General features: G+C 37.3%; 1 protein-coding gene and 1 non-coding gene across 4 annotated transcripts; both read right to left on the bottom strand.

The window, feature by feature from the left end:
- Positions 1 to 1,236: 1,236 nt before the first annotated feature.
- NT5C1B (5'-nucleotidase, cytosolic IB) lies at positions 1,237 to 22,499 on the bottom strand. 3 transcript variants are annotated; one of them, XM_004745844.3, is made up of 10 exons: positions 22,379 to 22,499; positions 20,505 to 20,594; positions 20,014 to 20,196; positions 19,275 to 19,412; positions 16,940 to 17,407; positions 16,438 to 16,605; positions 15,157 to 15,286; positions 12,210 to 12,332; positions 11,595 to 11,779; positions 1,237 to 2,967 (listed from the first exon to the last, which is right to left on the bottom strand). In XM_004745844.3, exons 1-10 carry the CDS (start codon positions 22,409 to 22,411, stop codon positions 2,635 to 2,637), a joined length of 1,851 nt encoding a protein of 616 aa, XP_004745901.1. In that variant the 5' UTR covers positions 22,412 to 22,499; the 3' UTR covers positions 1,237 to 2,634. The 3 variants fall into 3 exon arrangements, with proteins under 3 accessions (XP_004745901.1, XP_012908394.1, XP_004745904.1); XM_013052940.2 differs by having other exon boundaries at positions 20,505 to 20,647; positions 22,379 to 22,465; XM_004745847.3 differs by lacking the exon at positions 20,014 to 20,196 and having other exon boundaries at positions 1,238 to 2,967.
- On the bottom strand, positions 15,677 to 15,779 carry LOC123390198. Its single transcript, XR_006604865.1, has one exon. It is a non-coding gene; the product is annotated as a U6 spliceosomal RNA (small nuclear RNA).
- Positions 22,500 to 24,606: the final 2,107 nt, after the last annotated feature.

Here is a 24,606-nt window from a genome sequence, read left to right as displayed (position 1 = left end):
AGAGCTCGTAAAAACCCAACACCCTCCCCACCCCCCCCCCCTCCTCGCCACACACACACACACACACACACACACACACACACACACACGGTAATCCAAGGACCCCAGTACCAGAGTTTAGGATTCAATAGGTTCCAGATGGGACCTGAGACTTTGGATTTCTAGAACGTTCCCAGATGATTCGGTCGCCGCTGGTTTGTGGACCACAGTCTGAGAACTGAAAACCATGACGGCATTGATCTCTATGGAAAGGTCATCAGCCAGTGGTCTTATTTGATACGGGTAGAGACACAGTAGGGAAGCCTGGACTTTCTCTAGACACAGACTTCTGAGTAGGCCCATTCACAGGTGCTTCCGCATCTCCTCCTGGAGACAATCAAATGTAAGAAGTGCTTTCTACACTACAAAGTGATCGAAAAACGTGAGGGCTTATTACCACAGGGAACCATCTTCAAGCTGCAAACTTCATAGCTTTAGACCAAGCTCTTCCAAGTCCTCATTCATTCCATCTACTCCCCCGTCCTGTATGTGCGAGGCCCCGTGCCCTGTGACAGTCACAGAGAAATAGGACACCATTTCTGTCCTCAAAGTCCTTACCGTCTGGCACAGACACAGAGACCTCCCCGCCACGGTCCCCATTCTAGAATCTTCAGGACAAGAGATGAGACACACAACCTGTATAGTTTGAGATGGACTCCCTAGATAATTTTGATTAAACTCTCCTCCACTCCTGTGCATTTGGGAAGGATGTAACATGCAGTGAACAGTCACATTACAAATAGAAGAGCATTAGGATGCCAGAAGAACTGCCAGAGATAAAGCTCACAGGAGGGAAGGAGCACTGTCCCTGGGGATTCCACATGGCACAAGCAGAAATCACCAGGGATGGGCTTTTTTCCCTACCCTTTCTGTAATTTGACACTGCCTCTCAAACTCACTGATCCCAGAGCACATCTGTTCCTCTTTGTCTATCTATTTTTTCCATCCTTCAAAGTTCACCTCAATTCTATTGTCTGACCACTTCCAACCCATGCAGATGTCTGCCTCACTTTCCTGGGGGACCCTCACTTGGCACTGAGGACAAACAGCCCTCTAGTGTCAACTGTTTCAGTCTACATGCTTGACTTATTCTACAGGATTGTTCAAGGTTTTAAAATTTCCAAGAGAATGGGACTATGTCTGAATTTCTTTTGTGGTCTTCACACTGGAGAATGCATAGAAAACAGTAGGTACTCAGTGAGTGTCATGACTGATATATTTTGGACTAGCTTACATCAAATTAAGCAGAGCAAAAGCTATATATCAGCAGCAGTTTTCTTTAACTAGAGCTGGGGTGAAATATGTATATATGAGTGCACTGGAGAGAGAGGTGGGGGTAAAGGAACAAGAGAGGGCATGAAGAGGGGAGGAGGAGGGGAATCCCCAGATCTGCTAAGTAACTGCTGTATATTTTAAGCATAGAACTTAATGGAATGACTAATCTGTTCAGGAAAGGTCCTATGGCCATGGAATTAATAAGGACTTGATGTGGAAGGCTATACAACACAGAGAAAATAGAATATAACTTTTGAAGTAAGACCTGATTTTGAATCTTAGTTCTGCTATTTATTAGCTGCTCATTATTGGACGAGCTACTTTTTCTTTGTGAATGTTAAGTTCTTCATTGATTTAAAAAAATGAGGGTATTAATACTATTCTGTTACAAACCTTTGGTTTGTATGAAAATGAGGTGGCATAGAAATAACCAGATCACTGTGCCTATTATGTAATAGAGTATGGTTAAAAACCAGTCAATGTTCTTGAAAACAAAACAAAAATAACAAAAGAATGGTAACAGTAAAAGGCTAGGATACTACACTTCATGTTACATTTTGAAGTGGTAGCCAAGGCTTTTTTTTTTTTTTTTTTTTTTCCCACGTAAACGTTGGACCTACCTGCCAGGCCCAGAGCCAGAGACTTCAAATATGAAGCCTTGTGGTCCAGAGGCAACACACCCAAGAGATAAGCTTCTTTGAAGCTCTCCCAGGAGCTTCTGTCTGGAGCTCATCTTAAATGGAAAGTGCCCTATATGAATAATCTGCTGATTTATTTTTGAATGAACAGTGTCAGAATTGGTATACTTATGCAGGTAGAGTGACCTTTTAATTTTGCATTGATTAAAAAGCTGGTCACAGAGGCAACAGAATAAAAAAACTCTAATTTTCAAGAGAGTGTTTAACCCTACTCTTTCCTTCTTTGAGGACCAATATTCTACAATGATGAAAGGGTAAAAATTCATTCTATTTACTAACATCCAAAAATGAGCAATGCTTTGTAAAACTTACTGGGCTTTGGCCCTTTCAGCATTCAAACATTCTAATTCTAAACTTACCCTGAGGAGTCATCAGTATGACTTACACACAAGGGTAGGGGCACTGGTGTTCAACAGTACTGAGAGCTCAAAGAAGAAGTTTGAAGGGTTAAAAATGTTAAACAAAAACAAAACAAAACAACAACAACAAAAACAGAGGAAATCTTTCCAAATGAACTAAGTTCTGGTCCAGTCTTCTGAAGTACCTGTCTAATTAACCTAGAGATCCACAAGAAGTGGCTTCTGTAATACCGGACTTACTGCTTTATTTCTCCTCCCCATCCCTAATTGTTCATTTTTTGATTAATGCCATAAGGTACATGAGCTGTGATGGTGCCAAACTTCTGTGCCCCTTCAATGTGGAACATGTGGTCATCAAAGAAAATGTGCGGCCTTATCTTCACCAAAATAGGACCCTTGGGGGCTCCAGCAAGGAAAAGAGCTTCGTCTATCTCTAGACCCCAGCGGCGAAGGGTTTTCAGCACTCGGGCGCCTGAACTGGCTGCACTCCTGGCTGTAACCAGGTAGGTCCTGATAGGGCAAAGTAACCGTTCGTCTTTGGCATAAAACTTCTTTTGCAGTCTGCCTAAATCTTCCAGAAAGCCTTTTAAGGGACCCTGTAAAAGGAACATATGTCACAGCTGTGATCCAGTGAGCTAAAGTGAATGCTAAAAAAGCAGAGGCTTATAAGAGCTTATAAAAGGTTATAGTACTGCCAATGGAACAATCCTGAAACTCCTTGCATTTTATGTAAGTATATTTCCTTATAAAGAACTATCCTTGCATTACTAAAATAAATGTAGGATGACCATATAATTTATTATCTAAACATTGATGTTTTAATAGTGAAAGTTTCTATAAAAAGTATAAGGGCAACAGACATAAATTATCCATGGCAAAAATGGGATACTCTATTTAAATGAGATTTGGTTAATCCCCAAAAGAACTATTTTAGTTTTCTTTTTGTGAATTGCACACTTTAATATTATGAAGTTACACTCCTTTATCTAGTTCAGTGCCCTCTTGTCTTTTTTTTTTTTTTTTAAGATTTTATTTGACAGATAGAGATCACAAGTAGGTAGAAAGGCAGAAGAGAGAGAGAAAGAGAGAGGAGGAAGCAGGCTCCCTGTCGAGCAGAGAGCCCAATGCGGGGCTTGATCCCAGGACTCTGGGATCATGACCCAAGCTGAAGACAGAGGCTTTAACCCACTGAGCCACCCAGGCACCCTGAATCTAGACTTGTCTTATATTTACAATTGCCTGTGCATATCTTCAGTCTTTCTGAACACTCAGTTTTAGCTGTTTCTCTGGAATAGAGCAAGATTTGGATTCTGCTGTTTTCCAATCTGGAAGTCTTGATTTTTAAAACAGAGTAGAGTTTTAGGCCATTTATATTTATCGTTATTACAAGTATATGTCATAATGGTTCTTCTGATTTTTATTGCATTTTCCTTGTTTAAAGATTTTAAAGGATTGTTCATTGGGTATTTGTTTTTTCCTTTGTGCATGTGTATGTGTGCTTCATCTAAGATTTAAGAAGGTTTGTATTATTTCTTTCTATTGGTTACCTTTGTGACTATACCTTTTTATAGTACTGTTAGTTCTTTTTTTTTAAATCCAGGATCTATTATTTTTTACAGTGATAAATAATGAAATTACAGCACTTTATCTCTCTCTTATTCTGGATTTCTTTTGCAACCATAGAATTTACTTGTTTGGTAAAAGACTGAGGACAACCAAACAATTTACTTTTTTCCTTTTTCTCAGTGTTTATATTTTCATTATTAAATATTTTCATCTGTTTATCAGCTTTACATCTTATCCTTTGATCACTTATTATAACTGAAGATATTAACATACTCTTCCTTAGGCCTTTTTCCTCCACATTTTTCCAGTTTTCATTAGTTATATAAGTTCCCCATTATTAGGACAAACAATGTGTACTTTCTTTTCTGCCATCCTATTCCCTACAATTGTTTTAGTTTTAGTTCTCTGATTAAATATATTTTGTATTCATTTGTCCCTTTGTGTTTCTGGCCATCTACATATGGGCCAAAATGTTGTCTTCTAGTTTTCTCATGAAAATATTATGGAAATAACAAACCATGACATTTTCAACTGTTGTTCTGTTTTCTTTTTACCTAAATGAACTTTTAGCTGGATAATAGAGTCTGTGATTTAGATTTTCTTTCCATTTTCTTAGATTTTTTTATAAGTAGTGCTCTAGTGTCTTTTGCTATTGAGTACTGTTATGGAAAAGACTGAGGACAATGTGATTTTCTTCTCCACCCATAGGTAAAGTCTCCCCAAAGAATTACTATTTCATCTTTGATGTCAAAAAATTTTACTAGGGCAGGTCTTGATGATGATCATTTCTTTCAATTTCTTTTGCAACTTTGCAACATTTGCAACTTTGTATTTACCACACACAACCCTTTTCTCCCCTCAGAACATAATGCCACTTTTTTTTTTTTTTTCCTTTCAGGGATTCCAGTTATGCATATGTTGGATTTCCTTTAACTGTGATATATTTTCTATTATTTTTCTTTCTAAAATCCTATTTTTCAATTCTCCTCATTTCCAGAGTTTTACCATTCAATTTTTACCTTCTCTCCCCTGATTCTAACATTTCTACTTTATGACCCTGACATGCTTTGTTAAGTTTTTAAAAGTTACAGTAAATGTTTAGTAACAATTTTTACCTATACTTTGGCTACTGTTTCTAGTGAGAGATCTACATCTCTTATTAGATTTTGCCCTTCTTACCCTTTTTCTCAGTATCTTTGCTTATATACTGTGCTGGTTCTGTTTTTATTACTCATCACTGAAGCAGGTTGGTTTTCCTTGGAACAATTAGAGGGTTTATGGCAAAGGTTAAGGATAATATTTTCAGGCTGATTTGATTTCACAATTTAAAAGATCCCTTTTTCTCTGATGTCCAGAAAAAACCTGTTTCTTAATAAACATGCCTTATTCATTTTTCTGTTTAGATTTAAACATTGTCTAGACCACTGTTTCTCTGAGGCAGCATATATCAGGGGGAAAAAAAAAACAAATAAAATTCACTTTTTAACAGTGAAAGATCTATATCTATATATATGTGAAAAAAACTACTATCATTTTTATTTTATTTTTTAATTTTTTTTTATTTTTTGGAAAAAGCTGCAAAGGTGATATAGTGACTGTTGGCAGGAGTCACCCAACTTGTGATTAATTTGACTTTGAAACACAGGGGCATATAGTTCTCCTTGCTGCTTTTGAGTAGTTTCCAAAGGGAATAAATAGAAACCAGTCCATATATGTCACCATATTGAAACCAGGTATCCATATCATCCCTTCTTATTTATATTTTTGGGTATTTTTATAATTTAAACATTTGTGCAGAAGAACAGTATATAATTTGTGAATAAAAATATATAAATAGGTAAAGTTACTAAAAAATACCTTTTTGATAAGCTGTATGACTTAAAACATTTAGAACCTGCCTAAGATGGAGAACGTTGGAAAGACTGATGATACTCCTATCTTAACAAGAAAAACCCAGATAATCTAAAAAGAAAAATCTTAACATTTATTGACCCCATTAGGGAACTGAGGTAACAGGACAATAGACTAACATGAAACTTAAAGAAAAAAAAAAAAGAAAATCTAAGGTTCTCTTCAAGGACATATGGAATTCAAGAATTGACACATCTTTGCTTTGGCAAATCAATGGAAGACTATATACCAGACACCATATAAGCAAGTATGAAAAATTGAAATAATTTAAAAAAATTGATCAAGGTCAAATGTGGACTAATAAGAGAACAAAGAAGCCCTGAAAGTTACAGACCCAAAACACTCTTTTACAGGGTTTTGTTTGTTTGTTTGTTTTTTTATTTTTTTTTCATGGACTTTCCTAATTGTTTATGAGAAAGACTTTAGGCAGGATAGAAAGTGAGAGAATTCAGTCCTTGGTAGTGCAGGCTGCAGGACAGGAGCAGCTACCACTGTGAGAAAAGACTAAAACTCTACCTTGCCCCATGTTTCCTAAGTAACAAAAGTTACACTGCCAGAAGAGGGGCTTCAAACACTGTCACCCTTAGGGCATAGGTAAAGATCCACTGCTATAGGGAAAGGGAAAACAAAACAAAACAAAACAAAACCTCCACCACTGAAGTGGTATTGGAGACTGTTATGGAAGTCAGAAAATAATGAATGGGTATTTTCAAAGTCCTGAAAGAAAAATATGGTAAATACAAAAAAAAATATGTAGTCAAATAAAATATTTTTCAAAAATGAAGGAGAATAAGGAGTTTTTCAGACAAAGAAAAGTAGAGCTTTTGGTAATAGCATATAAGCTCTACATGAAGTGTTAAAAATGGTTTTATGGCAAATTGATTATGATACCTGGGAGAAAGTTGGATTCACACAAAGAAATGAAGATTCCCTGGAAATGATTAAAATAAAGATGAATAATAAAGACATTTTTTCTCTTATCCATCTTCATTCTAAATATAATTGTTTAGTCAAATAAAAAATAATAGCAAGTTGATAGTATAGCTGAAAATAAAATGTATGACAATAGCACAAAATATGGAAGGAATGTGTTGAGGATATACTGTTTTAAGATTCTTACATTATACATGATGTGGCATTATATTGTTTGCAAATAGACTGTGATTACTTAAAGTTGTATGTTGTCAATCCTAGGGTAATCACTGAAAAATTTAAAATGGGTTATAAGTCAATAATGGAGAAAAAATGGAATCCTGGAAATATATAATACCTATAATAAATCCAAAGGCAAAAAAGTAAGAAAAGGGAAAACAAACAACAGATGAAACATATAGGAGGAAGATGATAGGTTTCAGTCCAACCAGAGTAATGATCACATTAAATGTAAATGGTCTAAAAATAGCAATTAAAACACAGGGATTGTCAGACCGTACCAAAAAAGCAACACGAGATAGATAGTTAGGGGTGTGTGTGTGTGTGTGTGTGTGTGTAATCATTCTACAAGAAAGCCAATTTAAATAGAAAAGCAATCTACATGTAAAAACATAATCAGTTAAAATAAAATTATAGAAAATATATACAATAAAAACACTAGTTTAAAAACAAAACAAAAACAAAAACGAAAAAAGCAAAAAATCGGGGTGGTTTTAGGACTATCAGACAGAAAGAGACATTACATAATGAAAAGGGATTATTTCACTAAGAAGATCGAACAATCCTAAATATTTGGGCATTAAGTGAAAGAGATTAAAAATGCATGAAGCAAAATGCATATATTTAAAAGGAAAAATAGATTAATCCTCAAAATATTCTTGAAGACTTCAACACTGCCTCCTCAGTAGTGGATAGAATAAATAGAAAATCATTGGCAATACGGAAAACTTGGGCAATATTACTTGACTAATACACTGTCAACTTAAGCTAATTGACATTTTGACTACTCAATAGCACAGAATCAACGTTCTCCTCAACTACACATAAAACATTCACCATGATAGGCCATATTCTGCGCATAAAACACTCCTCAACAAACTTAGAGGACTGAAATTATACAAAATATATTTTCTCTATGTACTTAGGAGTCAAAGAGTGAATGATCTGCCCTGGAGATCAGGGACAAGGCAAGGATATGCCCTCTTATCACTCTTGTTGAATACTGTACTGAATGAACTAGCAAAAGTAATAAGGCAAGAAAGATGATTAAAACACATATAGAATGGAAATATAGAAATAAGTGTTTTTATTCATAGTATTGTCTATGGAGAAAATCTCAAATAATCTACAAAATTTTTACTATACTAACTAGTCAATTTATCAAAGTTGTAAGATACAGAGTTGATATGCAAAAGCTAGTTGTATTTCTGTATATTACAACAAACAGATTAGAAATCAAAAATTTAATATATCACTCACAATAGCACCAAAAATTATGAAAAACTTAGGTAGAAATCTAACAAAGTGATATCTGGACACAAAAATATTTGAAACACTGATGGAAAAAATCAAAGAAAACCTAAATAAATGGAGAGATATACCATGTCCATGGATTGAAAAACTTGCTATTAAGCTGTCCCCCACCCAAGATTAAGCTAAAAATTCAACACAATCAAAATAAAAATTCCAGCAGATTTTTTTTCCAGGAATGCACAAGGTCATTGTTAAATCCGTATAAAAATGCAAAAGAATCAGAAAATCCAAAAGAATTTTGAAATATAACAGATTTGAAGAACTCACACTACCTGATCTCAGGACTTACTATAAAACTGCACTAATCAATACAGTGTGATATTGGTAAAAGCATAGACACCTACGTTAAAGGAATAGAAAGCCAGTCTTTTTGACAAATAATCCTGGAACAATTAGGATACCCATAAGCATTAAAAGTCAACTTAATCAATACTTTGCATAAATATAAAAGTTAATTCAAAATAGGTCATAATCCTTAAGAAAAACTAAAATTACAAAATGTACAAAAACATAGGAAATTTATGAGACTTTGTCAGTTTTTGGATATGACATTAAAAATACAAGTAATAAAGGCATTAACTGACAAGTTGAACTTCCAACAGAATTATAAGTTTCTGTTCATCAACATACACTGAAAGATAAAAAGAATAAAAAGATATGCTTGTCTTGGGCCTGAGAGAAAATATTTGCAAAACACATCTGATAATATACTTATCTCCAGAATATGTTAACTCTCAAACTTCAATAATAAACAAGCCCAATACAAGTGAGCAAGAGATTTGAACAGATATATTTGCCAAAAAGTACAAATGATGGCAGATAAACACCTAATAACATATTCAATATCATTTTTCATTAGATATATGCAAATTTAAACCACAGATACCATTATATAATCACTAGAATAGCTTAGAAGAAGCAAACAAAAAACAACTTACCAGTGCAAAATATAGAGCAACAAAATCTCACATATAGTGCTATTGAGAATTCAAAGTGGTCTTGTCACTTTGGAAAATACTTTGGCAGAATCTTATAAAGTTAAATATATGACCTAGTGACACATATACTGTGTGACCTAGTAATCCTACTCCTAGGTATTTATCCAAGAGAAATCAGATCTTAAGTTTACACAGAACCCTGTATACAAATGTTAAAATGGCTTTATTTATAAAAGTCAAACATTTGGAAACAACTTAAATATCCTTCAACAGGTAAATGGCTAAAGAAAATGTGGTACATCCATAGAAGAGACTCAACAATAAAAAGGAACAGACACTACTAACACATGGACTGACATGGATGTATCTCAAGAACATAATGCTAATAAAAGAAGTCAGATTCAAAAGATTGTATCCTGTGTGGTTCCATTTAAGTGACATCTGGAAAAGGCAAAACTAGAGGCGCAGAAATCAGATTAGTAGTAGATAGATCCTAGAGATAGCAGGATAGGATGGCTACAAAGAGGCATGAGAGAATTTTGTGAGTATTATGAATATTTTGAGTTTGGTCATAGTTTCATAACTGTATCCATTTGTCAAAACTCTTAGAAGCATCTACTAAAAACTATGAATTTTACTGTATATAAATTATATCTCAACAGTTCTGATTAAAATACACACAAGTGCACACACACAAACACACACACAGTTGGAGAACAACTGTCTGAGAATGGTGAGACAAGGTAGGGATCAATCAGGAAATGTCCACTACTTGTTATGGTGCCACACTGGAGGCTTTTAATAAAGTTACAAGAGTGGCCAAGTTAATCCTCTTCAGCTGTCTCCTCCATTTGAGACAATGTCATGAGCAAGCCTTAAGTCCCATGACCAACATACTTGAAAGCTTGGGTAATAATCATACCCCATAACTTCTTTCTCATGAGTGGAACACATTGGCAAAGCCTGTTTATAGAAAAGCTACCTGGTCTGTGTAAAAAGCAGCATCTTTATCCACTGCCAGAAGGACTGCATAATGAAAACAAGTATGTTTAATAGAAATGTGGTGGGTATTCCAGCAATAACTAGTGTTGGGCTTCACAATTTCAATTGTTTAACAGGAAGAACAAGTTCTTTAACTTGGAAAAGGGAAATAATTAATGGCAAGTCTAAAAGAAATTTCAATTCTTTACCTGTAATGAGAAAATGATATTTTAAGATCATCTTTAAGTATGCTTTTGAAAGTTCTTTTTTTTTTTTTAAGTGTTCTTTTTCTGGAAATCTTCCAAATTTCAGTAGTAGTTAGAGGCTACTACACAGTGGGCACTGAATTTCAGCAAAGCAGACTTAAGTAAAATACAACAAAGGATTTTCCTTTCAATTTGTTAACATTGAACAACTTCATAATTTAAGATCAAGGCTTCTGAAGAAGCTATTAGGGAGGGAGTATGAAGTTACATGTGTGTGCATTCTCATGCACACACACACACATACACACAATTTAAATATCACTTGCTGTGATATGAGGTGAGCTAGTGAAACTTTTTGACTTTCATTTAGTCTATATATACTTTTATAAGTGTAACAAAAATAATAACATTTAAGTTTGTCTTACATTCAAGAAGAGCTGAGAAAAAAAGATGAATTCTTTGCTAAAATTCTTAGATTGAAACTCATCTGTCAGTTCAAATTCAGTTTGGAGAATATTTTGAGGTTTCGGATTTCCTTTGGTTCAGAAGTTGTAGGTTTTGTTCATTTTAAAACTGTGACTTTAACACTTCAGTTCATGGATTGATTCCAAAAAACCTAAATATTCGGTTTCATTTTGATTAGGTGTTCATAGCTTGCACTTGTTTGAGGCTCATTATTGTGATTCAATTTGAGCTCTCATTTGTGCAGATTTTCTCAATTAAGTAATGCCATTAGTGAGTTTGAGGTTTATGGGCAGAGAGGTCCACAAATGTTTACTGACCTATTGGAAATCACTTTACTATTCTGAGAACTTATGTAGAAATAGCTTACGGTAAGCCATATTACCTCTATTACTTGTAATTTTGAGGTGAACTCATTATCATGAGAAGACCATAGAAACACTTCCAAAAAGGATAGATAAAAAAATGCTGAAACAAAACAAAACAAACAAACAAACAAAAATCCCAAGTGGGCAGTAGATGTTTCAAAATGAAGAGTTCATGAAAGGAAGAAAAGTATGAAGGATAAGAAAGGGAACAAAGTATAAAGGGTAAGAAATGAAGATTGGCTTGCCTAAAATAATTTTAAAAATATGTGCATATATATGTTGGAAAATAAGTAGATAAAAATTAAATTAGACTCACTGGACCTACCTGAGCAAGAGGCTTATTCTCAAATAGTGTTTCATGTTGAAAGAATTTGTCCAGCCCGTGCTCCTTGGCAATATGTTCAGATTCATCAGAGAAGAGTACGGCGTCCCCATCAAAGGCCACACGGAGCTGTGTGTCACAGTAAGCTATGTCTTTGGCTCCATCAAACATTGTTGCAGAGGCAATGCCTGGCAGACCATGGAGATTTATTAATACTCTTCTCAGGGGCATCACTTTCTTCTACCATTTTAATGATTAAAAAAAGAAAAAAAGATCCTCCCAGACCTTGAAATATATATATATATATTTTTTTTTCTAGCTAACCTGATGACTCAATTGCTATTTATAACCACACATCTCAAAATAGTTGTTTACACATTGCCTCCATTTCTATAATAGATGAGGAAGTGTAAAATAGAGTGTAGGACAATCGCTGAGAATGTCCACCTCCAATAAAGTCAAAGCTCTAAAAGACAGATTTAGGGGCTGCTACATGTGGAAACACCTTAGCAGAAAATTTAACAAGGACATAAGCGGCATAATCATATATGAAGCCCAATGAAAGTCACACTAGTGCAAACCTCTCTATTAAGTTGAGAGATAAAACCAAATGAATACCTTCCTGTATTGCTTCTTGTACTTTTTCAGAATCTGCAGAAAGATACAAGTTGGTAAGATATGCCTTCAAATAGCCAATGGGGCTTTTTCCACCAGTCAGACAGAAGCGGTCAATTAATAAACCTATTATTGGGCAAGAAAGATTTTTTATGTCAGAGATTCAAGACAATATGCTTAAATGTAAATGTAAATCAGAGTTGTCTTAGAAATAATTGAGTGCTTACTGAGGTTTTAGAATTAGCTTTGTAACGCTAATATTGAAAAATTGCTATATTATATATAAAAAAGCTGTTTTTAAATAAAGTATGTCCATGTAGACCATGCTAATTTGGTCTCACAACAATTGTATGATGGAAATTATTATCATTACAGAAAAGGAAATTGAGACATAACAACTTGTTTACGCCCACTGACTCACATTGACTCTTGTCTAAATTAGACAGAGTTCTTTTTCTTCAACCATAGGCTATTTACTTATTGAAAGAGATAGTTCATGTGTGCCTCTATTTTAAGTACCCTCTGTATTTCTTCAGGAACAATATAATGGTAATGACAAGCAGTGCTAGGATTTAAACTGTTTTCTAAAAACAACAACAGGTCTGAAATTTTTTTCCTTGATTTGAAATTGTACTTATTATTTATTTTTAAAGATTTATTTATTCAAAAGAGGGAGAAAGCAGACACGAATCAGGTTGGTGGAGGGGGCAGAGGGAAAGGGAGAGAGAGACTCCTGAGGCAGACTCCTAGTTTGAATCAGGGCTTGATCCCAGGACTCCATGATCATGACCTGAGCCAAAACCAAGAGCCTGCTGCTTAACTGACCAAGCCACCCATGTGTCCCTTGACTTGACATTTTAAATGTGATTATTTAGGAGACTAAATATTAAAATACCATTAAATGTCTTTCAAATCAACAACAATTAAAAAACAAATGCTAGGTATTGGTTAAAGTTTTATAAAATAGGCACCCATTTTCACTTTAGAAGAAAATCCAAATTGGTACAAACTACCTAGAAAGTAATTTGACGATATGTATTAAGAAATGTAATTGGCTTTTACCCTTTGACCTGTTAGTTTTATTCTAAGGGAATAATCTGAAACTCTGATAAAGATTGATGTGTAAATGTCTCCCAGTTCAGGATAATTTATAAAAGCAGAACGCTGTTTAATGATTTGAGAACAGTTAAAGTATAACATTATGCCTATAAGATAGTATATACCCATTCAAAGTTTTTTTAAAGCCATAATAAACTGGGTAGCTGCACATGATATAAAGCAGAATGTTGAGTCTAGTCAGTTGTTTTTCATCTGTGTGGACCCACAGAGTGGATACGGTCCATTGACAATTGAGTTGGAAGGGTTTGCTATGATGTTAATGAAATACTCTCAGTTTTTCACTTAAGTTGACATTGGGCATAAGTGGCAAAAGTATATTCTGCAAACCCTTAAGTAATATAAATTAATATTAATATATGAGCATAAATTATTTGGTGACATTGGGGACTTCAGAAACAATTAAAACATCTTCCCCCATCTTAAGGAGATCATAGTTCACTGAGCAGCTGGGCATGTAAAACAGAGAATGATAATGTAACAGCCATAGAAGAGGGAGATACAAATTGCATTCAACACCTAGAGAAGGGAAACAACTAACTACCTTTTCCAGGTGAAAGGCTGTTGGTGTTTCATGAATAAGGCTGCATGAGAAGATGGAGCTCAGTCAATTTATTAGCAGAATTGATGGGTGATAACTATGCTTCTTTATGCTACTAGCCTTGTTGGGCTCAGTTTGGTGAGGGATAGATAGACCTAAGTCACCTACTAAACTGTGTAAGATTGTGTGTTGTAAAAAGTAATAGTTGCTATTTACTGAGTGATTATGGGACTCATCTATGCTAAACATTTTATCTGTGTTCCTTTCCATGTCATAACACTGAAAGCTGCATTTTTGAAAGCCAAGTATTTTTTAAAATGTATCTCAGACATCAGCCTTTTTTTTAAATTTTAAAAGATTTTATTTATTTGAAACAGAGAGAGAGTGAGAAAGCACAAGCAGGGGGAGTGGAAGAGGGAGATGGAGAAGCAGGCTCCCTGTTTAGCAGGGACCCCAGGACCCTGGGATCATGACCTGAGCCAAAGGCAGAAAGATGCCTAACTGACTGAGCCACCCAGGGACCCCTCAGACATCAGCCTTATAATTAGGATAATGGAAAACTCATTAGTTATAATACATCTTGATTATTCATAAACATGCCTACTTTAAACCTTGAATTTAAATATGCCAAAGTTCAATCTTATTTTGACTTGATGTACCCATAAACCTGGATAGGTCACTTAGAAAATAGTCTAAAGATCCCCAAATAACAAGTCATATAATTCCATACCAGGAAATTGGGGTTTTTCTCTTCAAGAATCCAACACACTGATGGAAATGCTAGGAGGGGACTAGAGTCAGTCAAAATTTCCACGTAAAGGAACAGATAATTTTGCTGACATGGGTATGGATTTGATGTGTGGGGAGAGCAGTCAGGGAGAATCAGATTGTAAGAGTGGAAAGGGAAGGTGAAAACCCACAAACCTTAAACACAGATCTGTGGTGAGCAAGAAGTTTGATCACACAGAGAATGCCTCTGGGTTGATAGCTCCTTGAAGTCAAGTTCAGAAGTGAAGAACATAAAGCAGAGAAATATATTGCAGGAGCTGGGATTAAGACTTTGAAATTCACACTTGACAAGTTAAGTCCAGGGCTTTGGGCCCAACTCTGTGCTAAAGTTAAAAATGAACATGGCCTCTCTTTCTCTGACATAGGCAAATAAACATTCCTCACGCAGAAGGGGGTGTCAGTATCAAAGACACTGCATTAGTGAGGCCACAGTTAGCAAAATAACATGGCTTCTCTCTCCCAGAGCAGCAAGCTGTTCTTCCACATGGTATTTATTTTACTTACCATAGTGATTGACGCTGTTTATAAGCCGCACTCCCACTTGGGCATGGTTATTAGTCATCAGTACAATATCAAATAAGTCCTGTTCACTAGGATACAGCTCACGGAGTCTAGCATTGACATGCTGCAGTGCCTGCAGGTTACAAGCATGAGTGCATGTAAAGAGGGCCAGGCAAGGTGGCTATTGGAGTCTGGGGTCTGGGGAGAAAGGATATCACTGGTGTCAAATTCAAACTCTGGAGACTCTTCACTGAGAGATTATGGCTCCTTTAAGGCACGGTTATGCCATTTGTTTCTCTATTTTCAGACTCATATACAGAACCTCGTTAATATTTGCTGAATAGGTAGCTAATGTTTGTTGAAAAAATTGTTAACAACATTTGATTTTCTAAAATTCTCTCTCTGGGGTAGGTAGAGAGAAGGATCAGGCTAACTTTTCCAAGCTTTGCCAATTTTTTTTCTTTCTTTGATTCCTAAAATCTGCTTTTCTTTTCTTGATCATCTTGAGATTATCATTTATTGTGAAAATATAGAATGCTTCATGAATTAGCATGCTATCCTTGCACAGGAGCAATACCAATTATCTCTGTATTGTTCCAATTTTAGGATATGTGCTACCAACGTACTTTGTCTATTTTTTAACCTTGAATCTTTAGGTTAGTGGTTTCCCCTGATGCTTCTATCATGCCTCATAAGTACTTTCTATTCACAGCTTGTAGATGTCGTTTTTTCTACCTAGTTATGATGTTATTGTATAACATTTCCCTAAGTTATGTAGAGGATCAGTGTTATAAGTGCTATACATTTCAGCATAAGTTCAGAGAACCTTACTTTTTCTATTAAAATCATGTCCCCACCCCCAACCAAGTGCCAACCAAGATCATCTTGATTTTTGTTAATATGTTATGTTTGGGGAAAAAACCATCTAAAGTGAATTTTATTTCATTTTAATGAGGCATTTTGTTTCTACTACTGGGATTGTAAGCTTATTATTGCTTCTGGTGCCACTCCTAGGAAGGGAACAAAGGTGTTTCTAACAGGTGTCATGATTAGAACTCTATTGAAGGCCTTCTCAACCCAAATCTAGAACTGGAGGCCCTTCCTCACCAGTCTTGGAGCCTCTGTGGGAAGCATAAACTGACCTGGGGTCCACGTGAAAAGGGCAAGAATTGCAACAGGGTGCAAGGAATGATAAGGGACACTGGATGAGATCCCAAGGGTCTGCCTGGGTCCTTCCCTCTCCATCCAGGGTCCTGACATTCCAAACACAGTTTTTCAGGGTACCTTAACAAAGCGGAAGGCAGGTCCTGGGGTCAGGATGACATTTTCGTTGTTGAGTTGATATTCCATGTACTTTTCTAGACCCTCCTCCTCGTAGATTTTTCTCCCGTCCACCATGTTGAAAAGCGCCCGGGATGACACAGCGATGGTGATGGCATTCTTGGGTTTGGGCTGCAGAAAGGGCCGCCAATGGGAGGAGAGTCAGTCACAGGACCGAAGGGATCAGAAAAGGGGCTGATGCCAGAGCAAGGTGGGAAGAAAACAGCTAGGCCCCACTTGGAGCACTGGGATGCTGGAGACAGTCAAGAGTTAGGATTCCCTCCCAACTGAGGCTGCAGGAGTAGGGGAGATGCAGGGCCAGCGCAGGACTTGCCCACACGTTAGAGAGAAGGGAGACTAGGAGAGACTCAGGTTTGCAGGCTAGAATGGGTCTGGGGGCGGAGGTGGGAGGTGGAGGGGGATGGGGAGGCAGATTTCCAGTACCAGGTCTGTGGGACTTGCTTACCGGTCGGGGGCGGGAGCAGCTGGGGATCTTCTCATACAGAGTTTTCACTGAGGCCCAGTAGGCTTCGTCCTCGTCCTCCTCTTCCTCGCGTTGGTGATGCTGCCGGGGCAGTTCTGACAGACAGTCCTGATCTAGCTGGGAAGAGTAGGTTGATCTGCGCTGGGTATAGGCCTTCCATTCAGTGGGGGGTGTGCGCGGGTAATCTCTCTGCGGCATGGGGTCCCGGGAGTCCCGGATTTCCCGCACGATGCCATGTGCCCAGGCTTCAGGATTCTCGTGCATCTTGGTGCTGCGCCTGGAGGAGCTAAAGGGCTCCGGCGGGGTAGGGGGATGCGAGTCCAGAGGCATAGGTGGAGTGGAAGGCAAAGGTGGTGTGGGCGGCGAGGGCTCCTCTGACAGCTGCTTCAGGGACTCTTGCTGGCTGGGGGAGGTGGATGAAGTCCGGGAGGTTGTGGAGCTACTGGGGAGCTGGAGCAATAAAGTAGGAGTCTGAGTTAGATGTTCACCTGTCCCCATCTCTGCCCAGCAGGAGTCAAGAAGCGTCCCCCTTCCCTCTGTTCCATTCTTAGCCGTTAGTAGGATCCTGGTTCATCCTAGCTCCTTTCAGTAGGGCTGGAAGGGGCTCAGATGTTTCAGTTATTGGGTACGTCTCTTATACAGACACAGAGATAGACTGCTTTTATTTTCCCCCACCTTCCCCATCAGCAACTAACACTTTTTTTTTTTCTGGAGTGGATAGGGCACAGGTCTTCTTCCCTGCCCTTAGGCATCTGGTCTGTAGTTTGCAAAGTTCTGTTGCTTGCTTCCCTTAAACTTGCTCAGTCAGTGACCTCCAGGTAGGATGTTCTTGCTCACCTCTACCTTCATCTGTGACCTCCAGTTAACTCTATGAGCAACTAAGACCAGATGTTCTTACCAGCAGATTCTACAAAACACCTGGAGGCATCTCTTTATACATTTGCCCTATAATTAATGCAGTGATTGCTGGGAAGGTTGGTAGACTGGAAAGCCGAGTATCTTCCCATCGCCTTTAGAACTCTGTTTGCCAATGGAACTCTTTTATTTAGGAATCATCTTCCTAAATAAAAAGGAAGGATTCTACAAAAAAATATCTTTACTAAAGTGCGCAATAAATTATTAGGCATCTATATATTATTTCACTTTTTATGATTGTTTCACGTGTCTCAGAAGGCATATTCCTGGTTAGACTATTTAGCCCCTTTTCACAGAGACACATGTTCTCCCAGTGGTGAGGTCTGTGTCACTCTCTCTCTGCATCCAAAAACTTAATCTCAGAAATAGCATTTTCTCCTCCTGGGGCCAGGCCTATTTAAGGGACCAAAGCACCACACAATCCAATACTTTTCAACAATTTATCTACTTCGTTGATTTTTTCCACCCCTTCTTCATTTTTTTTTTCAATTTAAATCCAATTAACATATAGTATATTATTAGTTTCAGAGTATATTATTAACATATAGTATATTATTATTTTCAGTGATTCATCAGTTGCATATAACACCCAGTGCTCATTACATCATGTGCCCTCCTTAATCTCCATCATCCAGTGACCCCATCCTCCCAGCCTCGTCCCTGCCTCCAGCACCCTCAGTTTGTTTCCTATAGTTAAGAGTCTCCTGTGGTTTTTCCTCCCTCTCAGATCTCATCTTATTTTATTTTTCTCTCCCTTCTCCTATGATTCTCCGTTTTGTTTCTTAAATTCCACATGAGTGAGATCATATGATAATTATATCTTTCTGATTTACTTATTTTGCTTAGCATAATACCCTCCAGTTCCATCCACATCATTGCAAATAGCAAGATTTTCTTGATGGCTGAGTAGTATTCCATTGTATATAAACACCACATCTTTTTTATCCATTCATCTGTCAATGGACATCTGGGCTCTTTCCACAGTTTGGCTATTGTGGACATTGCTGCTGTAAACATTGGCCCATCCCACCTTGTAAGTCTTGATTACTCAGCAAATAATCATTGAATGAATGAAGGAAAGATGGAGAAGTCAGAGGGCTTAATCATTAAGTTAGTGCACAGCTTATAGACTTAGTGACCCTGGGTTTTAATCTACCTCAATTAGTGTTATTAATGTGAGATCTTAGGCAAGTTACTCTGTGTTTCAATTTTCTCAACTGTAGAATGGGGCTTATAGGTTTATTGTTTGTTTTAATGATCACTGAGTTAGCTAAAGCATGTGAAGCACATAGGATAGGTCCTGGCACAAAGAAAGCATCAATAATTGCTAACTATTATTATTATCATTATCATTATCATCATCATATTATATCACATTCTTCATTTCATCTCCCATCTCTACCTTAAGACTGGTGTTCTTGCTTCTGGGTTCTTCTACTGATGGAGCTCTGGTGGATGGACTCCGTGAAGTTCGGGACCACTGATTTCGCACAACGTACCCCCGGGAATCAGTCTTTGGCAATGATAATTCCTGTGATCCCTTTGGAGGAAAGAAGAGACCCAGGGGTGTAATACCCCACTACCCACTCCTGCTGCACATGTGCCTACAGAACCACCATTTCAAGCTAAACATAGCAGAACCCAATGAGAAGGTCCCTGTCCTATATGACCTTAATTCAGTATTGACCCTTATGTACTATTCTAGCTCTGGCCCAATCCTAAATTTCATGATGAGAAAAAAGTGGAGATCCACCTGGAGGAGAATCCAAAACTAAGAAACAAACCTGATGTCTCATATTTTTTCATCTGTGACTCTTATATGGACCATGGTAGCGTTGACCATTTTTCTGACCTTTTCCCCACTTCTTCCTTTAAGTCTAAGCCTTTTAGCTGAAGCTAAGAAGACATTTTTGTCATTTTTGACTACAAAGATGAGGGCAGCTAACATCTAAATGAGGCTGAATCAGGGCTCTCAATCAGCTGCCCAAGGGGAGGTAGAATACTCTAGCATTTCCTTTGGGAGGAGTCAAACTGGAAGACACTATGGAGAGGCAAGTGGAAATTTCTATTCCCCATATCCTTCCCCTCACCCAGATTGCCTGTGGCTCCCCTCCAAAATCAGTAGTTTGATCTCTGCTCACCCTGATCATGGTGATCTGCCGGCCCTGCTCCCACAACAGGCACATGTGAATATAAATACGTATTGTGCGGCAGGGGCCAAGAGGTACTGTTCCCTCAGCTGCACAAAGGCAGCGTCTACACGACGAGTGACCTCGCATGGGGCAACATCTCAGCAAGTGATTCGGATTGACTGCACGCCTCATCTGAAAGATTGTGCAGAAAATGGTCAATGCGATGGCCAGACTCCCCTTCCCTCCCTGATCTGAACAAAGACCAGTCTCCTCCCATAGGCTGAACAGAGAAGATGGCTAAGGAGATGTCTACTGGTGGGGAAGGCAGGGACTAGCTTCTCCTAGTTTGTCCTTAACCTCTCCATGAGGACATTAGGTATCCCTTAATAGAAATCTTGGCAGCTCAGTCTTCCCTCCCAGAACATTCTTGCCCCCTTAAATTTTCTATTGTGTTTTTCTTCTCTTTAATTCTCTAACCAACTCTACAGAGGTCAGCTCACCTGAGTGCTCAGACGAACTCCTGATTTCTCAGAATCTTTTCTTTTCTCTGTGTCTAAGCTGTCTTTTGAGTTCCTCGATCCAGTCTCATTCTTAATATGGAAACAAAGAATGTTTATTAATTAATCTCAGGAGCATTAGAAACCTTGAGTTTGGGAATAAAAGGATGAATAAAAATTAGAATTTGCCTCTTTTCCAATATAATTAATATATATGATATACATATCATATATATATAAATTTTAGACATTTTCTTTCTGTTCTAACAGATGTTAATAAAAATAACACATATCAAAGAACTATATAAACATTTTTTAATATAGAAATATTCTGGTTTGTAGATTTGAGGCATGAGGCATTTATCACTTAAAAAAAAAAAGGTAGCAGGCAAAAATCCTACAGGAGAATTTTCCAGAGCTCAGCAGGACCTTGATTTAAATGTGAAATTTCCCCCACAGAATAACTTTTATTTTCTCTAATACTCTGAATGTTGCTACTTAGGGAACTTTTCCTTTGGCCATGTAGAATTGAAACTTGTTTGTTTTCTTAATAAACCCTAACTCCAATCTTCTGTGAATCTAAGCCTCACCAATAGCAGCTTGATTTTTAAAATCAAGGTTCTTAATCCTATGCAGATCTCTTGACAGAACTACATATTCTGTAATTATTCATACCAGCTAGAGTGAAAGGAGGTCTCTTGTGAACAAACTGATAGGGAAGACTTTGTGGGGGAGCCCAGGGAGATGATTTGTGTCATGGACACTATTCAAATATGTTCCTTTTCAATTGTAGGAAATACCATTGTATTGGAGCATTATTTGTATTGCTTCATGCTAATTTGGTAGGTATATTGTGATCAAGATTAGTGTTATTAGTTTTAAGAGCTCAGCTTCTAGCTTAGACCAATGTGGTCAGGACCAGTCTGTGCATTAATACTCTGCATTAGTGTAAGTTGGATGATTGAGTCTATGACTGCAGAGAATGGCAGAGCTATGTGGTCCTAGAACTAGATCCTAAAATCTTTCCAGCCACTCTCCACATCATCACCATAAAATCCTGCCACTTATAACTGCAAAAGATATTTAAAAATAATCCCTTTTCTCCGTCCTTATTATCATTGTCTTGTTCCAGATCTCAGAACGTTATGGGCCTGCATTCCTAATATTATAGACTTTTAATTAGATTTCATAACCTCAAATCCTCCCAACTTCTAGATCCATCCACTCCATCCATCTGTTTAAAGTGCTATTTATAAAACATAAATATAGTTATGCTTCATTTCTAGATACACTCTTCATTCACTTGGCTTTACAGACCAAGAGTCTCATGGTGTATCCTGTCTACCTCCAACTTGCCCACCATGGTACACATTTATCTGTATGTTCACTTGTGCTAAATGACTTGTATTTGTCTACATATCACCCTATTTCCTCATAACCTCCTCTTTAATCTTCTTCAAAACCCAGCTCAGCATGACCTGGGAGAAGTTCCCAGAGTTAAACATTCCTTTGTGTTGCCTGTGTCTTTTGTACATAGTTTTACTGAGCACTGAATTGTACTTTGTTTATGTATTCTCTTCCCTACTAGGCTGTGCATTCTTCAAAGATAGCAACAGTGTTTTCTCCTCTTGCCACTAACATATGAGCACATGCTTAATAAATGCTATATTATTAGATAGGCTGATTCTGAATGCTTTAATCTCACTTTTCTCCATTCTTTATATTCTTTATTTTCCTTCCCTTTACTCCAGATATAGTCATTATCTGAAGTGATTTAATTGTTACAGAACATTCCCAGAGGCAATGATAGCTACATTTGTTGATGTCTACATTTCTTTAGCTCGTTGGCAGGATTCTAGGACATTCAATTCACTCACCTTCTTTTTCTGTTTCAGGGATGTTTGACTCATTTCTTTTAAGTCCTGAATTTCTTTCGTTGTTATGCAGGTTTTCTTCTCCCCAGCTCCATTTCCTGATGTTTCGGTTACTCTGCCTAGGTTTGCATTTAGAATGTCAAATTTATGACATCATATGTGATTCCATAGTAACAAACTGACTCTGAATATGTGACTATAAAAAAAAGCAATAGTATTTCTTCATAGTTGAGTACATCCTCTCATAACCATTCTTAAAGTTTTTAGGAAGTGATGTCTAAACAATTTTAAAATGTTTAATATGAAGCAATATGAGTATTACTGCTTCTTTCTTTTTAAACATTACTATATTACTCATCATATAAACCCCACTGTGGCTGTACATTTTCTGGCAGTGCCAAAATGAATGGTAAACTCATTTGTGGACCCAATCATTTATTATTGTTCATCCCAATAGATTTTGGAGAACTTCCTGCAATCTGCAGACTATTTTTGACAGCTGAGATTTCGTTCTAGACATGAAGTTTAGACTTGTTTTTAGCTTTTGTGTTGGGTATTTCTTTCACAGTGCCAAGGCCATTTGGCCATATGTCACATTTCAAAGCATTTTCCCTATGTCCAGACACAGTGTAGTAGAATGATAGCTGTACTGTCTTTCTTGCCATGCTTGAACTTTTAAACACACATTTGTCCCTCTTGTATGCACACAGAAGACATGTAAAATCCAGCCCCCAACCCTGGTTTACAGGGTCTACTAATGCAATGCATTTTATGGCTCTGATTTTATCTTCACCCAAGCTTTAGATAAGACTCACAAAGGAGCCTGAGTTGGTCAGACCATCATGAGCTAAGGCAGATTTCTACCTCTCTTAATTGGAGTTCATAACTTTGTTTGGAAATCAAAAGTTCTTGACAGCTTTAAGCAAAGTTCTCCAAAGGGTCTTCCAGAAAGTGAAACATGCAGCCTCAAGTTTAGAGGACCTGGTTTGAATTCTTTCTCCACTCTCCTCCTGCATCCTAGCCCTTGCCAGTATCTCACAGCAATCTTGAACAAGTGTGTTTAATCTTCCTAAACCTCAATTTCCATATTTACAACGTGGAGAAAATGATGGTATCAACATCAAATTGTAGTTGTGATAGTTGAGCTAGTATGAAGTACTTAAGACAGTGCCTGGTATTTATAAGTGATTAATGAATATTTGCTTCACTGTTTTATTCATAATTCTGCTGTAGCTATACTAGAGAGTTCAAATAGAAATCTCTAATTCCCAGTGCAATCTGGTTGTAGGAACAGAAGTTTAAAAATACTTACTATTCCTAAACATGTATAATCAATCAAATGTTAGTTTGGTGATTCTTCCCATATCCTAAACTCTCTAGACCTACTGATGGAGACAAGAGCAAGGAGGGCAGGCTAGGAGGGGATAGTTACAATGGCAGTTAGGAAGAGGAGAGCTCTGAGATTTGCGTTCTGTAAAACACAGGGAAAAGATTTTGCAGATATGAGGGAATAAAAGAGTTTTTGGTTTCTGACTGGTCCTTCTAGCCTACCGCCAATATTGGCTTTACTTTTGGTCCTCTCCATGACTCTTCCATGGAAATCAAAGTCCATATATTCAATAAGTTCCTTGATTATTGGTCTTTTCCCATATTAGAGAGTCTAGGATAGAATATGAGCCTCATGAGTATTTTGAATTATTTTATGTACTGAAATTTAAATGTATCATTTTGCTATGAGTGCTGAGGTTGATATTAAATAATAATTTGTATTTTTTTCAGATTTCCTGATTTGTTTTCTTTTATTATCTTCTGATTGACTTTGTTGTTGAGCACTGAAAACTACACATAGCATGTAGGCAGCTGTGTTAGATAGAGTTCTCTAGAGAAACAGAGCTAATAAGAGATATACAGACATATAAGAAGTCATTTATTATAGGAACTGATTCATGTGATTGTGAAGGCTGGAAAGTCACGCAGTATGCCATTAGCCAGCTGGATAACTGGAAAGACCAGTGATATGAGTCAGTCTGAATCTGAAGGCCCTGAAAACTAGGAGAGCCAATGGTGAACTCCCAATCTAAGGTCAAAGGCCTGAAAACCCGAGGAACCACTGGTTTAAGCCTCAGGGTAAAAGGTCTGAGTATCAGGAGCTGTGACCTCAGAGAGCCAGAGAGGAAGATGGGTGTTCAATCTCAATATGAAAGGGAGAATTCACTCTTTCTCCACCTTTT

The sequence above is a fragment of the Mustela putorius genome, unplaced genomic scaffold (assembly GCF_011764305.1).
Source record: "Mustela putorius furo isolate JIRA1106 unplaced genomic scaffold, ASM1176430v1.1 tig00537284_pilon_pilon_pilon, whole genome shotgun sequence".
Classification (NCBI taxonomy): domain Eukaryota; kingdom Metazoa; phylum Chordata; class Mammalia; order Carnivora; family Mustelidae; genus Mustela; species Mustela putorius.
This window is presented reverse-complemented; position numbering and strand designations above follow the sequence as displayed.